At 41.8% G+C, this 23,264-nt stretch overlaps 1 protein-coding gene across 1 annotated transcript in view; it reads left to right on the top strand.

Annotated features, from left to right (window-relative positions):
- Positions 1-23,264, top strand: part of ENPP1 (ectonucleotide pyrophosphatase/phosphodiesterase 1) — a 594,855-nt gene that overhangs the window by 353,602 nt on the left and 217,989 nt on the right. Inside the window, exons 12-13 of the mRNA XM_069606684.1 lie at positions 211-319; positions 11,794-11,925. Of these exons, the coding sequence (XP_069462785.1) occupies positions 211-319; positions 11,794-11,925 (241 nt within the window). The remainder of the gene's footprint in view (positions 1-210; positions 320-11,793; positions 11,926-23,264) is intronic.

The raw sequence follows: 23,264 nt of genomic DNA, 5'->3' as shown, positions 1-23,264 counted from the left end.
TTTCCAGGAACACTCCAGTGCATGCACTTTTAATGCCACGTAGTGTTCCGTATGGGCAGAGAAGGCATACTTTGACCATGGACCTAGAATGATTGCTGAAGGTGTTGGTATTTGTTGTCTTCTGTATTCCCAAAATACTACCCTTAAAGCATTTTAAGTTGGCATAGCACCTTCTTTAGAAAGTGCACTGACTTTTCTTCTGGCTTTCAGGTGATTAAAGCGCTGATGAAGGTTGATGGCATCGTAGGGATGCTCATGGATGGCCTCAAACAAATGGGCTTGCACAGGTGCCTGAACCTTCTCCTCCTAGCAGACCACGGTAGTCACATTTTATGTTATTTACTATTGTAAATGTGTATGATTTCCATGTAAAGCTCAGCATTTCCAGTGCATTAATGTGTGTAATTATTTGGTGATCAAATGATTTCCTCTATAGTTAGTGGGTCTGTTTATCACCTTGAGAGGTTCTTCAAATACCATCCATGATGGCCTCGTCCCGAGCCTGCAGCACTTAGTAGCAGAGAAGTTTTGGAATCTATTCATGTGATATTCAGTCATCGAACGGCACTCACCTTTCTAAGGTCTGGCTGCAGAGAGCTTTATCGGAGTTAATGCAATACAGCTGAAAAGTCCAAAAGACGTCTGTCATGTTAGAGATGTGAGTCAATAGCAGTGAACACATTGGATTTGCCGTGTTGATGCCATGGTCTTTTGTGAAATAGTGCTTTGCATTCCACATCCCCGCCATGGTTTCACAAGGAGCTGAAGGTGCCGTGGTGGAGACAGTATTGCAGGAAGTATTTAGGCAGAATTGTTGTCAATAAAGAAACGCAGCCAAACAAGCAACTGTAAAGTAAGTGAGGCGTAAACGTGCTACGATCCCCTTCTCCTCATTCTGCTGTTTCGCAGCTTCCCTAATGGGATGAGGTGGGCCTTGAACAGTGTCCTCCTTTGTGAAAACTGGCTGGGTGGCCTTTCAGAACTCCCTGGATAACCGGCACTGTGGCGGTTCAGAGCAATATACTTTACATACATATAGCCAATGTCTACAGCCCCAATGTTGGCTTAAAGGGCTCCGCCGTTACTGTCATGTTATGGGTCTGCTGCCTTATGCCAGTAATTGCAACAACTTCCCAGCTTTTCTGACTTTCCACCTGTGTGATAATGGCAATCACCAATGAAAACTAGACAAAGTCCCTCTAATGTTCTGCTTAAGTCTGACACAAGCTGTCACTACCTGACCTTATTTGCCCACTTCACTACATGCCCACTTTTGGTTTAGGGCAACAAACGCTAGCAGATATTTGGTTCTGGAAAATCACCAATGGAAGAGAATGTGGCATAAGGGAGTGGCAAATGATGATGACGGATGCATGAATAACATTTATCGGGGAGATTATTTTCCTCACCTCTGCCCAAACAACCAATCACCACTCCCCAACCCCCTCTACCGCGTGACATTGATCCATTCCTCCTACTGAAACACATGTACTTACAGCTCAAACCTAATCACCTATCTTTTTTGTTGTTGTAATGATCTTTAAATACACCTTTGCTAAAAAAAAGACACATGGAGTCGAATACAAAAATAAACGGTATTACCCAAATTGACATTTTGCACAATTGACCTAATTATAGTGGTCCTAATTGACCTTCTGCACAATTGACCTTTATATTATTTTAGTTATTTTATATATGTATTGGGTTGGTTTTGGATAAAAAATAATATAAGGGGATTTGGTGGGGGATTGCAAGGGGTTTTGGATTGGGTGTGGGGTTGCGGGGGGGTTTCCCCCCGCATAATATGTCCTATTTGGCCTTCTAAATTAGGTAAATTCTCCCGAGGTCAATTCTCCCGAGGTCAATTGTGAAAAGGTAATTTAGTATACAAACAAATAAAATACATTAGAAATGTGAGGATGGCTCTTTATCGGTAAACAAAGGTGGCCATCTCCTACAGCTGTCTTACCCTAGCCAGAGCCATCATAAGCAGCACATTAGACTATTGTAATGCTATTTTAGCTGGGACTTCAACCAAAACTCTTAACAAACTCCAACTGCTGCAAAACAACGCCATCGGAGCAGTCTGGGGTTTGAAGCGCTCCGATCACATCTCCCACATCAGACGGGAGGCTCATTGGTTTCCCATCAAAGCCTGCATGAAGTTCAAACTCCTAGCGATTATCCTTCACTGCCTACACAACACTGCCCCCTATCTCACAAACCGTATCACTAAGAAACACAACTTGCGCTAAGAGACCCAGTTATTGGACAATAGATGTTGGAAGTGATAGATAACTATTTACGGGAAAACGATCAAGGGTAGACAGAGTTAGGGTTACTGTGGGATGCCGGTAAAGCTGCATCCCACAGAGGGGGACTGATTGGGAAAACAGCCGCTTTGTTGAGAACTAATGTCCTAACTCACAAAGATCTCGAGCAGGAATTTAGGGTCATGGAAAGGGAACACAAAACGAGGGACTCACTCACAACATTGAGAGTCCTTCGGTCAATCCGGGCTAAACTTGATACCCTAAAGGCAGGGAGATCAGCGCACGCTATCATACATACTGAATAATTTTATTATACGCAGGGAATAAAGCCAATAGTTTACTTGCGACAAAAATGAAAACTGGTGAAATTGAGGAACCACATTAGTGCACTTTGGGACGACACAGTGGTTCCACAACATGGGGAAAGCAATAAAACACACATTATCGAAGTTTACAACACACGCTTGCTAGGGGGGACAAGTGGTCTAATCTGATCCTGGGATTTTATCAAATCGACTCAGATCCCATGCCTCTCAGAAGCCGACAGGATTGGCTTAGAAACCCCTATCATGCTTCTGGAATTAGTGTGATTAGAAATCTCCCAAATAATACAGCGCCAGGGCCAAGCAGTTTCCCCAAGCCATATTACAAAAAATTCCACACCACACTAGTCCTGCAACTGGTGAGGGTATTCAACTCTTTTATGCGCTCTGGGAGAATCTCTAAATCTATGGTGGAGTCGAGAACCACGCTTATAATGAAGCCTGTGAAAGATCCACAGAATTTCAACTCTTACAAGTCCATTGCATTTCTTACTAGCAATGTGAAAATATTTACAAAAATCCTAGCTAACCGCTTAATGGGGGTGATCCCCAAACTGATAGATGCAGACCAAACTGGCTTTATCAGTGGGAGATCCACATTTGAAAACATTAGACGGACCATCAACTTAATTGATTGCAGGACTCCCACACAGCACGGGGTGGCTGCTATCTCTTGATGTAAATAAAGCTTTTGACAGCCTAAATTGGAGGTATTTATAGGACGTCATCGAGGCCTATGGGTTTGGCCCTGGGTTCGCGAAACTGATACGCTCTAATTTTCACTACCCTTGCACAAGAATTGAAGTGCACCAGAACTATACCAGCACAATTCAGATCAGCCGTGGAACTAGTCGGGGCTGCCCTCTGTCCCCGTTAATTTTTGCTCTGGCATTGGGACCCCTAACGCAAAAGATCAGAGAAGAGGACTCCTTAATGGGCATTATCTGTCAGGAGACACAACACAAAATAGCCCTATACATGGATGATGTTATTTTGCCCAAAGCAATAGACATAATGGAAAGGTTTGGTAAATTTTGGTAAATTTTCTGGTTTCGCAATCAATTATAATAAGTCAGTATGGATGAATATTAGCAAGTCCAGTCAGACAGTGAGGTCAATACAATCTGTGCTTCAGCTTAACTGGACAGTTGATAAAATGAATTAACTGGGCATATATATATATATATATATATATATATATATATATATATATATATATATATATATATATTCAATGAAAAAACTTTGTTAAAAGAACGTTATGGTTACAAGTAAAATCGAAAAACCCCTGAAATTCACCAGTTATGGTAAGCTAAGCAACCATAACTCGCGCCACCACCGTGCACTGCTAAAACTAACACCCAGGACATCAAAGATGACATCACAAATATCATTGATGACGTCAGTGATGACATCACATGTCTAGCCCCTTCTTTTTTGTTCACTGCCATATCTAGGCCAGGTGGGTTTATTTACTGACAGTCAGAAACTTAACTTTCAAAAGGTATTACATTTATAGATATTGCTATTCTCACATGTTCCGACACTACTTTCCTTAGAATTTTATCGCATCTTATGATTTACATGTACTGGGGAAGAAGCAGGCCTGAAACACAGCAATCATTTTTGTGTGTGAATACAATTATGTAGATTATACACAGTTGCTAATGATACTGCCTCTTGTTGCTTACTTTACTCTCCATATAAGCCCCATATTTGTATGCATTGTGATCTATTTATGTTTTTTGTCTATTAGTAGAAATATGTAGTAAGTGATGCATTATTAGCTACTTAGTACATGTTTCACAGTACGGAACAGTCTGATAGAGAAGCATTCACCGTTTTATTATATAACTTTGGAAAATTACAAATATAGCACCTCTGTGGTGTATGCTGCAGCCAATACCTACATTTCTGTATGAGTAGGTTTCTGTACTAGAAAGAACACTGCAATGGAATTTTCTTTAGAACACTACATTGCGTGATGAAGTATGTAGTTTATTAAACATCTCCCGATAATCCCTGATACTTTTTTGCCAACATTACATTCACAACCCCTTCTATAAAAAGTAAATGCACATGTGATGTCATCAGTGATGTCATCAATGATATTTGTGATGTCTTCTTTGATGTCCTGGGTGTTAGTCTTAGCAGTGCACGGTGGTGGCACAAGTTATGGTTGCTTAGCTTACCATAACTGGCGAATTTCAGGGGTTTTTCGATTTTACTTGTAACCATAATGTCCTTTTAACAAAGTTTTTTCATTGAATTTCATAGGTTTTTATTAGTCCAACTTAACCATAACGTCCCTTTAACAAAGTTTTTTCATTGAATTTAATAGGTTTTTATTAGTGCAATTTAACCATAATGTCCCTTTAACCAAGGTCGTTCAGTGAATTTCATGGGTTTTTACCAGTGCATGCTATTTTCCTACAACTTGCTAATATCATACTTACCAAATATAACAATATTGTCACCTTAAAACTCTGTCTGACATTTCCCACCTTCTAGAAACATTTTTAACACTTCTATACACTTTTTGCAACTATTTCAACTAGTTTTGCATCCGTAGACATCTACGAACATCTGACTTCATTGTGGACCTTCCGGACAGTGCCACATAACCATACGCTGGCGCGTGGCATGATGACGTGTCCGAGAACCCGTCCGCACTGCACGATAAGATCCGTCTTTCGCGGACAGTTCGGAACTGCTTTTTCTACTGATCTAGGAACTTTCAACTTAAAAATTTCCCTAGCACAGCCCTTACACGTTTTCGTACTCATTGTCCATTACTAATCTAGTACACAGTACATACTTGGAAGAAATTTATCAAAACTGCTATTTATCTTAAAAATGGCGTCAGTTGTTGCCATCCCTCCTCCCCAAGAGCCACCACCAGCTGGAGGACCTTCACAACAAAAATAGCGCAGTACGTTCAAAGACAATGAAGAGGACCAAGAAGATGAGGAAGAGGAAGTGCCCACTTCTAGCACCAAGATCGAATCATGGGTGTGCCAGTTCTTTGCTACTGTTGGGAGTGTACCAAAGGCTAAAGCTACCAAAGTGAAATGCACTGAGTGCAATTTTTTACTCAGTCGCAGACTACCTGGACAGTACTCCTACGGAACCACCTCCATGCGCCACCACACCAAATCCAATGACTGCAATGCTCTCAGAACGGTTATTCCTTTCTCAGCAAGTAGTAAGCTGTCTTCCTCCACCTCATCTTCCTCAACAAATACTGTAACTACACATGATGTCTACGGGCATTGGTGCATTATAAATAAATAAGGAGGGCTACAGACGATTATTGTCCATTGCAGCCCCAGAAATGGCAGATGAAGGCCATTAGCACCCCTGGTTCCCAAAGCGGGAAGCCAGGGTGCTAAAACATAGATTATTCTTCCTACAGCGGGACACCTGCGGCGTCCCGCTGTAGGAAGGAAAATCCTTTTCCAAGACAGCCAACATGGAAAGAGAAGGCGGGGCTCCATACACAGCCCCTCTTCCCTTGCCATGGCAGCCCGCAAAACCCTATGAACACATTACCACAAGCACTTTTTTTCCCTTTCAAACCTATCCTACCGTTGAGTAACTTTACCACATAGACGGTCCCAGGTAGACATAGCCACTTTAACACCATATTTTGTCCTTAGAGGTCATGGCCAGTAGACCAATTGTTTGTGTCATAACATTATGCCATGACCCAGACAATCTGGTTACTCCACACAGCCACAGGCTATAGCTCAGTCACCAAAGATATATGACCATTTTTTGTACCTACATTATTACACTTGTAAAAAAATAAAACACGGGCACATTTGCAAAACCATGCTTTAATGTCCTTGCCAATGCTCCTCACGAGTTTGCTCGAAATCGCCCATGTTTTATTTTTTAAAACTTGTCAAAATGTATGTACATACAATAGTCATATAACTTTGCCCCCACTCGACAAAATCTATTCATTCTTTACACAAACATTGAAGGTTTGATCTATAATCTTTCTCAAAACTTTTGTTCCCATTCGTCAAATAGCAACAAAGTTATAAGCCATCAAAAAATGTTGAGACCCCCCCTCTAATTTCGCCCCTCTTGAGAAAATCCCACCAAACTTTAGAGCACCATTTATATCTAGATGTAAAATCGTTTTGCCAAATGTTGTGCAGATTCGTCAAATGACACCACATTTATATGCATTTACAATATTTTGGGACCCCCCTCTAATTTTGCCCCCTCTTGACAGAATCCCAAAGAATTTTGCAAAACCATTCAGGATTAGTTCTAGAATGAAATTGCAACATTACATGCAGTTTCATTGAGTGGCGCAAAAGTTATAAGCCATCCAAAAACTGCTTTTCCCCAACCCTGTAATGCAGGAATAGGTACAGATGTCCTAGGACATCTGAGGTGTCCGCGAACACCACAGGACTGCCCCAGAACATCCAGAGTGTTCGCGGACTTTTGGGAGGTGAAACAACCCATTTTTTGGCTTCTAATGGTCATATCCTATCCAATCCTCTCCCCCCCCCACATCCCCAGAGATTGTTTGTCGAGTTTGACAAGTGAAATGCTGCTTTTTAAAAAAACCTTTTCATTGTTCTGTTCGCGGACCCCAAAAAAGTCTGCAAATCCAAGATGGCGGGCGTTTCAGGGAATTAGACGCATTTCACGTTTTCTCACCATCCAATCAGCGGGCGCGTCCCAGTGTCCATGGACCACGCAAAAGTCCGCGAATTTTTCTGGCCAATCAGAGGCCAGTCTGTAGACCGAAGAGGGAAGTGAGACCGCCGAGCGGACATAGATATCACTCACTTTTTTGGTTTACATTTTGGGCATTTAAAAAGAAACTCCTGGATGGATTTACACCAAATAAAAAAAGCACGCTTTCGGGACCAAGCCGCCGCTCCTGCTGCTAATTTGGTGTAAATCCGTCCAGCGGTTTGGCCTGTAGGCATGAGCAAAGTTTTTTCCATTATGTCTATGGGAAAAAAAGAAATTTTGGGACAACCCTATAAATTTGCGCCCCCTGGACCAAACCTCACCAAACTTTGCAAACAAATTCAGGGTGGGCCATATACTTCTTTTGCAAAGTTTGGTGAGGATTCGTCCAGGGGGAGTGAGGTTATAAGCCGCCCAAAAAGTGCTCTTCCTATGGAAACAGCAATTTAACCATAACTACACAGCCACTGCTGTGGCTGTGTAATAACTCTGACCTAGGACTCCCTATTTCAAGCTAATTTCATGGCCCTCTTTAAAGCGGGTGAAGAAGAACTGCTAAAATGGGACCAGCAACACATATCATGGCTTGGCAGAATAACGCCTGTTAAAATGTCTCTAATCCTGAAGCCACTCTATGCCTTCCATGCACTCCCTGTTAAAATAGCCGATAGGGAAGAAATGTTATGATGCGTGAGGGTCTCCCTCCTCCTTCTCTCTTGTCTTTTTCTCTGAGTTAAGTAATGTATAAATGGTATGGTTGACATACCCATAAGGCTTGATGTACCTGTGTGATACAATAAATAAAGTTTTTAAAAAAAAGAAAATCCTGCGAAAAGGATAGACCATCTTCAGGGCAAAATGCTGCCTATCGTCTGGGGGGTGTGGTGGTGGGGGGAGCATCCCAGGAAAATGCTCTTACACTCACCATACCAGGGGGTCTAGGGGTTCCCTCGGTAGAAGGTACCTGGTAGCGGCACAAATTAGGACCTTGTATGAATGGACCCAGACAGATCAAAAGGAACGGGTTGCCATTGAGCAGAATGCCATGTCTCTCCCGTTAGACAACCTAACATTTCTAGCACAAGCCGCACAGGGAATCAAGGGTCCTCTCCAATACACCACTAGAACCTCCCACAGCTATTGGGACTCAGGTTCTATGATGTTAAAGATATCATCGGGCTGGGGCCCACTCACACAGGTCATGTCGAATCCAGATTTTATTCCGGGTGTAGATAGCCTCTCTTTTAAAAACTGGGAAATGACGGGAAAGCTTAGGCTGGGTCATTTGCATAAGAACACAAATCCGTTGACATTCATGGAATGCTAAACCAAATTTGCATTGGGGGAAACAGAAAGATACAGATACACACAACTGAGACACTGGTCCACAAATGCGGAAGTGAGGAAAAGTGGTCTGAGAGAACCCAAAGGACTAGAGTTAAATCTGGCTGAGGAAATAGCAAAAGGGCATACGGCAAAATGCTATAGATTTCTAGACCCTACAGTCGGCATGTAAAAGACATCCTACATGCAGCATTGGGAGAACGATCTAGGGGTCTAGATTCAGGTGCCATCCTGGGACCACATTTGGGAGTGGGCACATACATCCTTTTGCAGTACGGTGGTGCACTTATAAGATTCTATTTAGATGGTACATGTCACCAAGCAGGATGCATGGTATTAATAAACACTTTCTGGTGGAATGTTGGAGGGATTTTAGGGAGAAGAATACAATTGGCCATATGTGGTGGTTGTGTAAGGTATCACAGCATTACTGGAAAAAGATACTATCACATGTAAAAAACCTGTCAAAGGTCTCTCTTTCGGGGGATACCATAGTAATAATCCTGAGTGACACGGATGAGGAAGGTATATCGCCTATGAGGGGGTGCAACATTAAAAATAATCACACACCATCTGATGGCCGCTAGGCTGACACTAGTGTTTTCATGGAAACTTCCAGACCGTCCTATAATTGCTCAATTGTGGTTCAGAATATGATAAATGATAGCTATGGAGAAAATCGCACTGATCCTTACCGACACCAAACCTTTTCCAGCGCATGGCTCCCAGTGATTAGCGCCTTACAAACGTTTGAGCATTTGATTCATAGAGCATTGTTGTTGAAGAACTTTGACTTGCTATGACCATTCAATGGCTGGGTGGAAGATGGATGCTAGGGAACACTAAGGCGCATTGGACATTCTTGGCACGGAATGGAAGAGGATGAACTACAGGGCTGGGGTACAAGGGGAAGGTTATCATTAGAGGGAAAGGTTAGGTATATCTATTGGTGACTGGTTGTAATGTTGGTTGGATTTATTATTTGCAATTATGTTTGATGTTTGTAATGAATTATGGAAAATGATAAATACGGTGTGGAAAAAAATAAAAAAATGAATGTACCCTTTTTCAGTTCTGGGAATTTCCTCCCTGCATCAATTTCACCAGACCGTGAGTTCTGTGGTGAAAGAGGCCTTCAATTCGAGGAAGTGATTCATTTCAGGGTGCAGGCAGGTGATGATCCTTCTCAAAGATGTGACTTTGAATGTCCTGCTGGATCACTGTAAGAAAATATACCACGTTTCTTGTGCAGCACCCCCAACAGAGGGGCTGCCATTTCCATTTGTCCCCAGGGCACGAGCTTATACTCTTGGCTCTTGATGTGAAACTGATCATCTTTCCAAGACGTTTTCCAGTGTCCATAGGTCCAAGGAAAGACTAATGTGTTTTCCTCCAGATATGGATAGGATCCATTTAGACATGTTTCTTACTCTGGACAATGAAAGGTTGAGTCGGGCTTGCTAGGATTCAAACTGTGACCTTTACACCGAACATGGACCTAATCACACTCATAGGATAAACACAGTGCTAACACAAAGATTTCAGAAGATGAAGTCACAATGTTTCCTTCCTAGACGTAATTGGAAGTTATCGATTTTGGTGACAAAAACAATGATTCAACATTTAGGTTAGAGGAGTTATCCGAATGTCCGTGATTTCACTGAATCCACTTCACCCAAAGGAGAAATCTTCCCAAAAAAAATCTTCCATTTTATCTTTATTATGCCGGGGTGACCCCTCACTCCTTCCTACCTTATCCTAGCACTTGTGTACAGGCGCGTTATAAATGCCATATCATATCATATCCCTTTACCCCACCCGTCATCTATGTTTTAAAATTTACCCACTTACCTAACCAATTCGAAGAAAAATAAATTTGAAGATTTCTGAGTAGGTGCAAATGGATTCTGTGAAATCTACGCCTTCTGTGTTCCAAACCTGTGAACAGCACAGAACATGCTGAGTTTGGTTGTGTGGTCAAAAAGTGACAGTTATGAAATTGCCACCATCAGATTACCAATTTCAGTTTCGTAATTGACACTACCAGAAAAACCCTGGTTTTCTGTGGAGGACATTTTCTCCACACAAGATCATTACCTTATGCATTATTGCCGCACACAGCAAATACTGCATGCAGTCATTTGGCAATTCCCAATGCAGTACGATGAACTCCAAAATCGAGACGTAACTGATGGATTTGCAGGACTCTTAATAATGTGGATCAGTCCACATTATTCCTACATGCAATCACTGTATTTGAGTTCAGCTGTATTTCCTGAGGAAATGCTGCCAAACTATAAACCAGGCCACTTATAGCAATTTTTTTAAAAGAAAAGTTCATTTGGCTACAGGGAGTGGAAGGAAGGATTTGCGGAAAAAAGAAAAACAGTATGTTTAAGAATACCTCTAATATTATCTATTTCTTAAATAGCGATAAAAACCCAGTGTTCTCACAGCAATTAATTAGCAGATGACATTATTATCCCACATAGTGGTACTCAATGTATCGACCTAGGAAGGATGAGTTGACCTTGCCAGGTTTCAAACCTGCCACAGTAGGCTGCGCACAGACATAAGGGGCAAGCGTTCAACTCGCGGTGCTATCTAACCGGCTGCAACTCTCTCTCACTCACCTCCGACTCTCTACAAATGGAATTGATATTTTAAACACAGTGCAATATATGGAAGACTTTGAGTTCCTTGCCCTAATTTTTCAGGTGTTGTTTTCCTTTTTCTGGGCCTAGAGCATTCCCAGGATTCACTGAGGCATTGAGGGTGGCCCATGATAAAGGTTGTGTACTTTTTGTCTGGTGCTTTAACCACAGTGTCTGAGCTTCTAGCGCAAGTGAATGTATCCTTACCCTGATTTTATAATTTGTTGTATCACGGAATTGCGCCAAAATAATGTTGTATATTTGTCATTGTTAAATGAACATATTATTGTAAAATATCGCGTTTAAATAGCAATGAAAGCCACATTTGACAAAATCGTGCAATAAATATATTTCAATGGCAATGCAATACAACTCTGACACCTGCAATGAAACCATGAATACTGTTACAGAACGAGCTGCATTGCACTATTTAATCCTGCATTATGAACATTATTTTTTGTAATTTCAATTTTTTAGGAATGGAACAGGGCAGCTGTAGAAAAACAGCCTACCTCAGTTCATACCTCGACAATGTGAGCAAGATCACATTAGTGCCTGGCCCAGCGGCACGCCTGAGACCTAACAACATCCCAGCGGAGTACTTCTCGTGTAAGTCATTTCTGGCATCTTATTAATTGGATATGTCTTATGCTGTAATGAGTTATCTCTACAATTATGAAGCTTGCACTATAGCTTTCACCAGAAAAAAACCATGAAAAGAAAGAAAACTGAGATTATATAAACCATTACTCCATACCACGTCAGATCAAATTATTAAATTCTTTGCCCAAACCACAGTGCTATATTTTTCTTGGGCCTAGAACTTCATGCCAGATTCATCCTGCAATGATAGGTGAACCTATTACCTATTTTAGTGGTACTAACCGTATCGATCTCAGGAGAACGCCGGCCATGATTCAGGCTGTGCTCTAATGTTTGGGTCATATGCCTAACTCACTGAGCTACCACACCAGCTGTGTCTACCGTGGATGCAAATCTGCCATAGCACGTAAAGGTTTCATTCACTATGAAGATCTTTCCCAGGATCACACCGAAATATAAAGACAGCTGAAGAGTCCTAGAAGGCTCTACTGAAGTGACACATTTCCAATATTTTGTGTTGATGTTTTTCCCATTCACGAAAAATTGTGGAACCTCGACAGTGACATATGTAAGGGTGCAGAAAATGGAGACTGCTACAAAGGCGGCATGTTTGGGGCTAAATACTTCTATTAATCAAGAAAGCAAGAGTAACCTATCTGTGCCTTTTACTAAGAGGGGTTTCCCTCCCTTAACTAAAGATAAGGTGCCTGTATGAATGTCTGTCAACTCAAAGGTGTCCACTGTCCTGTGTCAAGAAAACCTTACTTCTGTTCCTTACTCTAGAAACTAAAGAATAAGGCAGTACTTTTCCGGCCCTAGGAGAATGACTGCCTTCTCCTGAGTTATGGTTCATGGTTTGATGAAACAGGTTCCGAAGTCTCAGAACAGTCTTGTGTCTCACACGCAGTCAGGGGGAATGGCACCCTTCCCCTGATAGTAAAAGTTCCAAATAATACTTTTCCACAAGTCAGGGGGGAATTGTTTCTTCCTCTGACAGTAAAGTTCCAAACAATACTTCCTTGGTGGGTCAAGAGAATGTTTCCCTTCTCCTAACGTCCAGTCTCAGATAACCTACGGGAATGTCTCCCTTCCCCAGGCCTTTTTTGATCTTACAACCTGTCCGAGTTCCCAGGAGAATGACTCCCTTCTCCTGGTATCTTGTTTCAGTTCCTTATAACCAGGGCGGTTGACTCCCTTCCCCTGGTCTTCCTTTCTTTAGGATTCCCACCTACAACACCCAAATCTGAGTATTAGGAGGGTCACTGTTACTGCTTTTTGTTCTTCTTTGAATTGGCTGACTTGCTTCACTTCCCTGCCAGGTACTGGATGACTTGTATTACATTCTTGCTTTGGGTCCCTGACTCTGGTCTCTCTTGTTCTTTGAGCTGGCCCTCTTGGTTTACTTCCCTTCCAGGTACTGCCACAAGGAAGATGACTCATATTACTCTCTTGCTTTTAGTCCCTGTCCCTGTTTTCTCCGTCAGTGAGTTTATCCCTGCCACTGTTGTGAGGGGCTATCCCTCTCAAGTTCTCTTTATGATACTTAGGGTCCTCAACACATCCCTGGCTGTCAACCGGCTTTGTTCCACCACTGCAATGAGGAGGAGGATTATAGGCTTCCTGCCCTTGCCATGCCATCCAAGCATTATGGTTGCAAAGGGAACTAGGGACAACTGTACGCGCCCTCATGGTAAGCCACCCAGCATCCCCTCCAGGTCTCCTGCGCCACCCTTTACCTTGCTGGGGTGTTTGGCACATCGCCGGGGCTTCTTGGGATGGTGGCCACTTGGTTCGGCTTCTCCGGCATCTTGGTTTCCCTGCGGCTGTGCAGCAGCGTTTCCGGCTGCCGTCCACGTTCCGACCTCATCTCGACACTGCTGGGCACTGATCTGTTCCTGAAGACCTTCTGATCATCAGACACGGCAGGCTGCCTTCGTCCTTGGATCTCTTTTCCTTCAGATCAGCAACAAAGGTGCGCATCTCCCGCGTTCACACCTGCAGTCTTGGGTCATTGGAAAAAAAAATCTATACAGGATTTCAAAAATCCCTACCACAATTATGTCAGTTTAAGTGTGATAGTATGTTTGTTTTAAATGTGTTGTTATTAAGGGAATGATTAAAGTAGTTAGATACCTATTAACATATTCTAACTACATTAGACCTTAGAAAATGTTTTGTAATAAAAATAATTGTTATGACTTATTTCAAGTGTGTTGCAATGAAGGGTATTTTTCAAGTAGTTAGATACCTGTTGGTGTATTCTAACTACCTTGACTTTTAAAAGTAGTATTGTAGTATTATGGATCTAGTTAGATACCTGTTGGCGTATTAGCCCCTGTGCTACAAGGTGGCGGACTCCACATAGTCCACGGACAGTGGGTGTGCCATCTGGGTCCTTTCAGGATGCCTGGCATGGAAAGGGGCCTCTGGGGATTAGCCAGTGAGGTGTTCTGGTTGTGGTTATCAGGAAGAGAGGGTAGTAGGTGTTTTGTTTGTTGCGTGCAGGGTCTTTTAATAATGCATGGCCTGGAAAGGGGAATGCAGATACTGCAGATAGTTATAACGGTCCATGTATTATGGCTTTTATTGTATGCTAGAGAATAGTATTCTCTATTCCTTTTATATTTGTCTCTAATATACAATTGTCCATTATTTTCATTAGCGTAATCGAAAATGCTAATAGAAATGTTGGAGAATCTTATTGAGTCCAACTACTTTACTGAGAACTGTAATGTAGATGGAGTCTATACGGTTATTGGTTTTAGTTCTATTTTTTAACTGTGAAAGGTGGTTCCTAAGGGAGTCTTTATTTGTTGTGTTTTTTTATTTAGTATTTTTTTAGTTTTTGTTTGCAGTAGAGGCCAAGAAGTACGGTGGGGAAGGGAAATGTGGGAAGGGGCACCAGTGAAAGATACAGAGGGGCAGGTGGACAGGGAAATATGTTGTGTCTGCCTTAAATCTAAGGTAAAGGGCAGTGTTTCTCATGCTCATTGATTGCAGCCTCGAAAGCACTCCGAAACGGCCCACTCCTGCAAAGTGGTGCATTGCAGTATATACAGAGTACTATTGTCTTGGAAATATATGGATCAACAGCCTCTTGTATGGCTTGCAAGGTAGCTGGTGTGGTCTGTGTGGTGGAAGTAGCAGTTGAGGAAGATGAAGTAGAGGAAGGGAGTCTACTACTTCCTGAGAAAGGAAAAGCCTTTCTGAGAGCATCCCAGTGGTTAGATTTGGTGGGGCGTCGCATGGAGGTGGTCCTGTAGGAGTACTGCCCAGGTTGTCCGCGACTGAGTACACTCAGTGCATTTATTCTTTGTAGCCTTAGCCTTTGGTACATCTCAAATAGTGGTAAAAACAGCCACACCCATGTTTCTCTCTGGGTGCTGGAGGTAGGCATTTATTCTATGTCATCTTCCTGTTCCTCTTGATTGTTTTGTGCATGATTGCGCTTTTTCCATTGTGGAGGCTCTCCAGGTGGTGGTGGTGGTTCCTGGGGAGAAGAGATGGCCATGGATGATGCCATTTCTAAAGGTAAATAGCAGTTGTGCTAATATTGTTCCAAGCATGTGCTTTCTCCTGTATTGCAGATGGAAAGTCAGTAAGACTAAGTCTTGGAGCTTTGCAAGGGGATATTTTCAACTTGAAACTTCCTAGATCAACTGAAAATGCAGTTTTTAACTGTTTGCGAAGCACGGGCCCATTCGCGAAAGCTAGATGCATTCGCGATCACGTCATCACAGCACATGCACGGTCTCGTGACACTGTCCGAACAGTCCGTGGTGACATCAGACATCTGCGAACATCGGTGAACAAGAAACAGTGCTAAAAAGTTGCAGAAAGTTCATAGAAGTGTTAAAAATGTTGTTAGGAGGTGGGGATTGGCACAGTTTTTGCTTGAAACTTTATAGGTTGGCTGAAAATTCAGATATATTGGGGGTAAGTATGATATTAGAAAGTTGTAGCACATTAGGGTTCACTGGTAAAAACCTTTCGGGGCAAAGCCGCTGCTCACGTATGTTTGGTGCAAATCCATCCAGCGGATTGGGCTGTAGGCATGAGCAAAATATTTTTTCCATTATGTCCATGAGGATATGAAGGTTTTTGGGACTATTCCCCCCCCCCCACACTGCTCCCAACTGCAAAATCATTCCGAGGTGGCCATACATTTTATTTGCAAAGTTTGGTGAGTATTCGTCGAACGGCGTCAACGTTATAAGCTGCCCAATATTGCCCTTCCTATGATTTGAGATTCTTAACCATAACTACAAGGCCACTACTGCAGACCGTGTGATATATATATATATATATATATATATATATATATATATATATATATATATGGTTAAGTTGCACCAATAGAAACCTATCAAATTCAGTGAAAAAATGTTGTTAAAGGGACGTTATGGTTGCAAGTAAAACTGAAGAAAAAAAATGTGCAAGTTATGGTAAGCTAACCAACCATAACTCGTGCCACCACCGTGTGCTATTAAGACTGACACCCAGGACATCAAAGATGCCATCTCAAATGTCATTGATGACATCACTGATGACATCACATATACAATTTGTGTTTATGAACAGTCTGTACAAGGGGTTGTGTTTACAGTGGTGGTAGCAAGATGTCAGGGGTGATCGGGAGACCTATAATGAACTACTTAATGTATTAAAGAATGTACTCATGTAAACAAAACATTGCATTGGAGTGTTGTTCTTAATAGAGGAACCTAATAATACATCAACATAGGCAATGGCTGCAGCATGCACCATAGAAGTACAATGTTTTTAATCTGGTAATTTTGCATAGTAAAATAATAAATGCTACCTTATCCGAGTTTTGACTAATGTTAAACATGGAATAAATAGCTAACAATTCAAGAGTTACTACACAGTTGTGGTAGTACAAACAATACATAGGAAGACCCACAATGTATACGATTCAAAGGCACATACAGGGAAACTAAAGTAAGGTAGAAAGAAACAACATCACCAGAAAATGCCAGTAACATTAAAGGTCATCTTCATGTATACAAATTAATTGTGTGTTTAAGGCCTGTTCATTGCCCCATGTATGTACGCCATGAGCTGAGACCAAGCCCTAAGGAAATAACTTTAAGAACATACAAGTTTAACATCTAGATATATAGCACCTTTTGAATGTTCATATTCTGACTGTCAGTGAACAAATACACCTGGCCTAGATATGTCAGTGAACAAAAACAATTTGCCTAGATATGTGATGCTTTTCACTGATGTCATCAATGACATTTGTGATGTCATCTTTGATGTCCTGGATGTTAGCCTTAGCAGTGCACGGTGGTGGCACAAGTTATGGTTGCTTAGCTTACCATAACTGGCGAATTTTGTTTTTTTTTCAGTTTTTACTCGTAACCATATTGTCCCTTTAACAACATTTTTTTTACTTAATTTCAAAGGTTTTTATTAGCGCAACTTTACCATAACGTTCATTTAACAACGTTTTTTCACTGAATATATATATATATATATATATATATATATATATATATATATATATGTTCAAATACTGCTGCTAAGAAATCCTGTGGGCTGAAACATCGGGTCCGAGTCTAGTGACTAAAAAAAAGCAGTCTTTATTGGTGCATCAAACACGAGTTAAAAGCCATACAAATGCGGCATTACTCAAAAGGAAAAATCTAGTCCGAAAGTTTGGCAGCTACATAACGTGTTTCGCCACAGACATGTCGCTTGTTCACATGAGCTGCCTATGTGAGTCATGGTACATGTGTAGGAGGAGTTCAGGGTCAGAGTACAATGTTAGCAACACAAAGAAAGGACAAATACCTTGTAACATACGCTTTCAGACATATTGTGTTTTCCACGCTTTCAGACATGTTGTGCGTTCCACGCTGCATAGATACTGATGCACATTGAAACACATTGTATCCTTCAGACAGTATGTCATCAGGTGTATAAATGCCATAACTTACAATAGCATGAGTAGTGGTAAAAAGTAATAATATGCAAAATGTAATAAAATAAAATGCAACATGACACTGAAAAATGTTGTTTCATGTGCAATGACACAACTGCATGTCCAGCATGGAAAGAGAGTGTTGCTGAGGGACAACAAAACAAACCGTAATGTGCTGCTCAATCTGACACTGGGTGCAAAATAGCAATTAAAGTGCAACATGCATAGGAACAATATAGGAACCAAACAAAAACGCAATTATCCGTAGATAAGTGCACACCCTCCTATTATTGATTCATGCAATTCATGCGTAAAAACGCCACATAATACCTTCCAAAACAATAACCCTATTAAAGGGGTATATGTTCTAGACACAAGACAGCATGTCAGAGTTCATTTATTTTGTTTTTTTGATCATACTCTAATCATGAAAAACATTTACAAAGGAACATATCAAATGCATTAATAACGCATCTATTAAAAACCAATTGTCAAAGCACACATTTTATCACACCAGCAAAAAGAAAACTCACATATCATTCCTCACATACTCTTTCATCCCCATACATACAAAACGCCACTCGTACTTATGCAAAAAACGTAATCATGATAATTGTGTTCTGTGACTCAGAACATCCCATCTATTTGGGTTAATATCTTAATTGCTCAAAGTGCCTAGTTAACAATATTTTAAAAGTAAAAAACAGGATAGATGTTCCAAAGTGGTTGCTCTTGAATACATCGATTACCACATTTTGTCTATGTAGACCCAAGTTAGAGCCAACTCTGGGAGGAGTGGGCTCTATGGTGTTGTCGACTCGAGTTTCAGGCAGCCAGAACGGCCTGTACAGTTTCCGTCTGGTGCACCTCATCAGGACATATACATTACAAACAAAAACCAGTTCTTAAAAGAGAATTCAAGTTGATGTGAATTGACTGTTGTCCAATTTTCAAAGGCTAGTTTCTTTCGCTTTACAGGGTGTCAGATTTCAGTAAACCAAGTATGTTTACTGGAAAGCCGCTTCAAAGGTATGGTGGCTTCAAATCTAGTCTCTTCGTGCAATGTTGGCAGGGCTAAGCCAAAGACAAAATTCCTTCTTGGTTGCGATGATGTTATATCTTGCAGTTGTTTTCCCTTTTTCCACCAAAGTGTTTTCTCCCCGCCTAATTTACTACAGGCCAGTTGGTTCAGGGGATTAGGGCCACCGAAGCGTGATCCCTGTATTCTCCACCAAATGGACACTCGATGTAGTCAGAGTCTCACACTCATAGTGTCTGCAAACACGTGTATATTTTCTTGTGTGTTGACAAGCTGTGTGGAATGCAAGTTCCTCTATGTTCCACTGCTGTTGGAACAATATAGGACCTTAGGTAGGTGCTGCGCAAACTTGCAAGAGAAAATGTACAGGCACAGTGACTAAGATATACATGACATTAGGACTAGTAAGGTCCGCACCTATGCCTAATAATGATGAGGTGCAAAACATCTTAGTTATAATGATGATACAATATGGGCATCGCTAAACCAATTAAAGGTGCTTAATGCTGTGCAAATGCGCAAGATATAGTGCTAATGCTAGATAATTATATTTTTATTTTTATAAGGTGCTGATGCAACATGCAAAAACAGTACGTACCACTAAATAGTGGTGCTGAATACGGTGCACCATGGCATGGTAAAGTGCTAGTGCACGGTAAGCAAGATGCCCATATAATGTGAACTAAGTATTGTACATCAACTAGAAGAATGCATCGTAAAATTAGTAAAACATTCCCTGAATAAGCCTTAATATAAGAGCAAGTGCTGGGCTGCAATGTATCTTAAATTCAGCCACTGCCTAACTGTTCCAATAATCGATGTCTACGTTAAGAAATTATCTGGATTCAACACAGATGTTCTTTAGCTTGAGTAGACCATAACAACTCCAACTATATATACCCAAGATCGTTGAAGATAGAAAAAAAGAGTGATAAGACAAAGAAATTAAAATCAACTAATATTGAAAAACACTACCACCAAAACATAAAAGTGAAAATCTAATAGAGCATATACAACCTTACAATGAGACCTATTACCCTAACCATAAAAGAAACCAACAACAAACACTCAAGTATTCAATCACATGTATATCAGAGCAAAAACAGCTATCATCATCATCAGAAGTACTAGAAAGGCAAAAAATAGAAACAGTACATTTCATAAAGAATAGTTCAACCACATTGTAGAAAATTGAACAGTAGTTAGAAAGAGCACCAAGAGGAGGAAAGAGAAACATCCAGACAATCCAATGAGGAACCCCTAAAAGCCCATATTACAAACATTTCTTAATGGCCAATCAGAATTATTGTCCCAAAAATGTATAGAGCTCCCCATCTATATTGTGCCCTTTAGGATTTTTAGTCTCCAGATCCAAAATGCAACGTGTTTCCTGTTGTCTAAGGGATTTTTCTCTATCACCACTTCTTGGTCCAGCTGCAATTCTATGTATAGCAAAAAAGCCAAAAGCCTCCAAAGTTCCTTGATGAACATCAGCAAAGTGTTTAGCCATAGGGTAGTTCATGTTCTTAGTAGTAATGGCTCTGACGTGTTGTAGTATGCAAACTTTTAATTTGGACTTGGTGCTTCCAACATACAATTTTTTACAAGTGCATTGCAAGATGTATACAATGTAGTCGGACTCACATGCTATTTTGTCATATATAGGGATACTTGATCCCAAAACTGGATGTGTGTAAGACTGACAGTTCATGGCGTATTTACACATTTTGCACCTGGTGCATTTAGAAAAACCTTTTTTCTTGTCTAGGAGCCACATGTGATCATCCTGCTTGGTTTCAGGTTTCATAAAACTGTTAACAAGAGTATCTTTAATAGAACAGTTGTGTCTGAAAGTGATGCCCGAATTCGGATGGAGTCTATTGGACAAGTCACTGTCAGCCATAAGGACCTTCCAATGTTGTTTTAAGATCTGGCGAATAGACTGGGCCACTGTGCTGTAAGTCAAAATTAGCTGTGTGACTGTTTTCTCTGGATCTTGTTTGGTCCTTTTATCGGTAGCTTCCAGTAGACTCAATCTATCACATGAACGTGCTTTGATGTAGGCACGTGCAATAATTTTTTGGGGGTAGCATTGTTCTTGAAAACCCCACGCTGTGATCTTGTTTTCCTTGTCGAAGCCCTCCAAAGTGGAGCAATTGCATCGCCATAAGGGACACTCCATATGAGACTCTTCCAGGCCTGGACTGGCCCACCGGGACACCGGGAGTTTCCCCGGTAGGCCGAGGCATAGGGCCTCTCTTCCTGGAGGAGGAAGGATACATATATTCATTTCATGCACATTATAATGATTTTGGCAGTCCGAGGTGGCTAGCGCCTGCGCGTTGCAGGGTACGAAACTGCACGTGTCCTAGTGTGCTCAGCAGAGGCGGGCCAGGCCATCCATGGTCACTTCCTGGCTACATTGCAGCCTCACTGATCGGATGGACTACCAGTCCCTTTGAACACCCAGCTGCAGGGCACATGGCGGCTGTAGGAATTAGACTTCCCACCCTCCCCGTTTCAGGACGCTTTCGGGTGGAGGTGGGTTCCTGGAGACACCAGAGGGAATCCATGCAGTGCTCAAGGAACTGTGTTTCAAGCTTTCCGAAGACTTGACAACAAACCATAACCTATTAACTGCATACTGGGAAACCCCCAACTGCACAGTCATGAGATTCTGCTGGACGGTGAGTCGTGCCTAGAAAGAAGCATTCTTTTTAAATTGTTTGGCGCTCTAATGATGGCGTTGTCACTTGGTTCTGTTAAAATTCGAATGTGCTTTTAAAGAAAAGTGTATGCTTATACTTTTCGGCTTCGTTTGGGGAGTTTTTTTATTTTAGCTCTGGAGCAGCATGTTTCTTTTCTTCCTTTGATACGTTGCTGAATCCCATATTATATTAGCCAGTTTTTCCTCCCTTCGTTCCAGCAGAACAGGACCGAAAATAGAAGCTGCAGTTCCGGGCTTCAACAGATCTGCAGGTTGCTGCTCTGCCATCAGTGTTTCTAGGGATGTTTGGTTTCAGCAGGCACTGGCAGGTGTGACTAACGATTGTCTTGTGCATCAAATATGCATGCAGTTCACAAACTCCTGCATTCCTTATGTGATAGTAAATAACGGACAGATGGGTCTGGCAGCTGGGTTGGTTGTGCTGAAGCTGTGTTCTCTCCCCCAGTACTGCCTTGATTCCCTGTCAGATGTGTGCTCTTCTTCCAGCTAGTGTGTATGTAAAGACGTGCACACATTGTAGTGGAGTCAATTTTTTTCTCTGTGTTCTTGCACTTGTCCTGTGTAGGCATAGGAAAGTCACTTGCCAGGTACTGCCGTAGTGGTATCAACTGGCTATTGACGGTAGCTGGTGCGAAATGATGCACATACATGGGCATCTAATAGCAGTGCCTGGCAAATGCCTACTACGCATACATAATCCAAAACAGGACTTCAATGAAGGACACGCATAGTGCTTATATATCGAGTAGATAAAGGCAGACCTATTTAAGACATTTTTATTATACCAGTAGCACATTTAAAACTCCAATTAAGTCATTAACTCACAGAAGACTGCTTGGACAAACCACTGGCAGCTGCTTTGAGTGCAAAGTTTGATGGTAAGGCTTGATTAAAGTGAGCTCAAAGAGTTCACATGAGTAGGTGTTTTGGGCGGCAAGAGGCAGGAACTGGGTGTGAATAGTCATAGGGATTAGTATGACCGTGGGCAGTCAATGGATGGGAAAATAACAAGACACTTAAAAGCTTTGTGTCCCTCCTCATATGCCGTTACTCCCTATCTGTATGCTAATGCAATAGTTCAGTAGGCCTCGGGACATAGAGCCTCTTTTCTTGGGGGAAGAAGGATACATACATTTGTGGACATGAAGGTGATGATTCTGCACGTGCCATGGCAGCTCGCGGCTGTGCATTGTGGGGCATGAAACCGCATGTGTCCTATTGTGCTCGGCATGTACTGGAGCGTCTTGGACCACTTGTGCTGACCTCCTGGCTGCCACGACCAGTGCAGTGCTTCTCCAGCGATGACGAGGCGAGCAGACGCCTGCATCGACCATTTGACACTGGCTGCACACAGCAGGGTAGCAGGGTTCCGTTCCAGGCTTCCAGTACCATTTTCTTGGGGGCTACTCCCAATCCCCTCATAGCAGCTTTGGGCTCACACCCTGTGCTCGTTTGTTTGGCAAAATATGGGGCCACTTAAAAACAACAAAATCCAGGGCCACTTTTGGTTCCCAGTCCAGACCTGGACTCTTCGGATGTCCACTCATGGCATGCAAAGGTCCATTTGACCCATTGGCCTTCCTATGCAGATCAGTTATCAAACGTTGATCCACTACTCGTAGATTGAT

The sequence above is a fragment of the Ambystoma mexicanum genome, chromosome 4p (genome assembly GCF_040938575.1).
Source record: "Ambystoma mexicanum isolate Mex_15411 chromosome 4p, UKY_AmexF1_1, whole genome shotgun sequence".
Taxonomy (NCBI): Eukaryota; Metazoa; Chordata; class Amphibia; order Caudata; family Ambystomatidae; genus Ambystoma; species Ambystoma mexicanum.
This window is presented reverse-complemented; position numbering and strand designations above follow the sequence as displayed.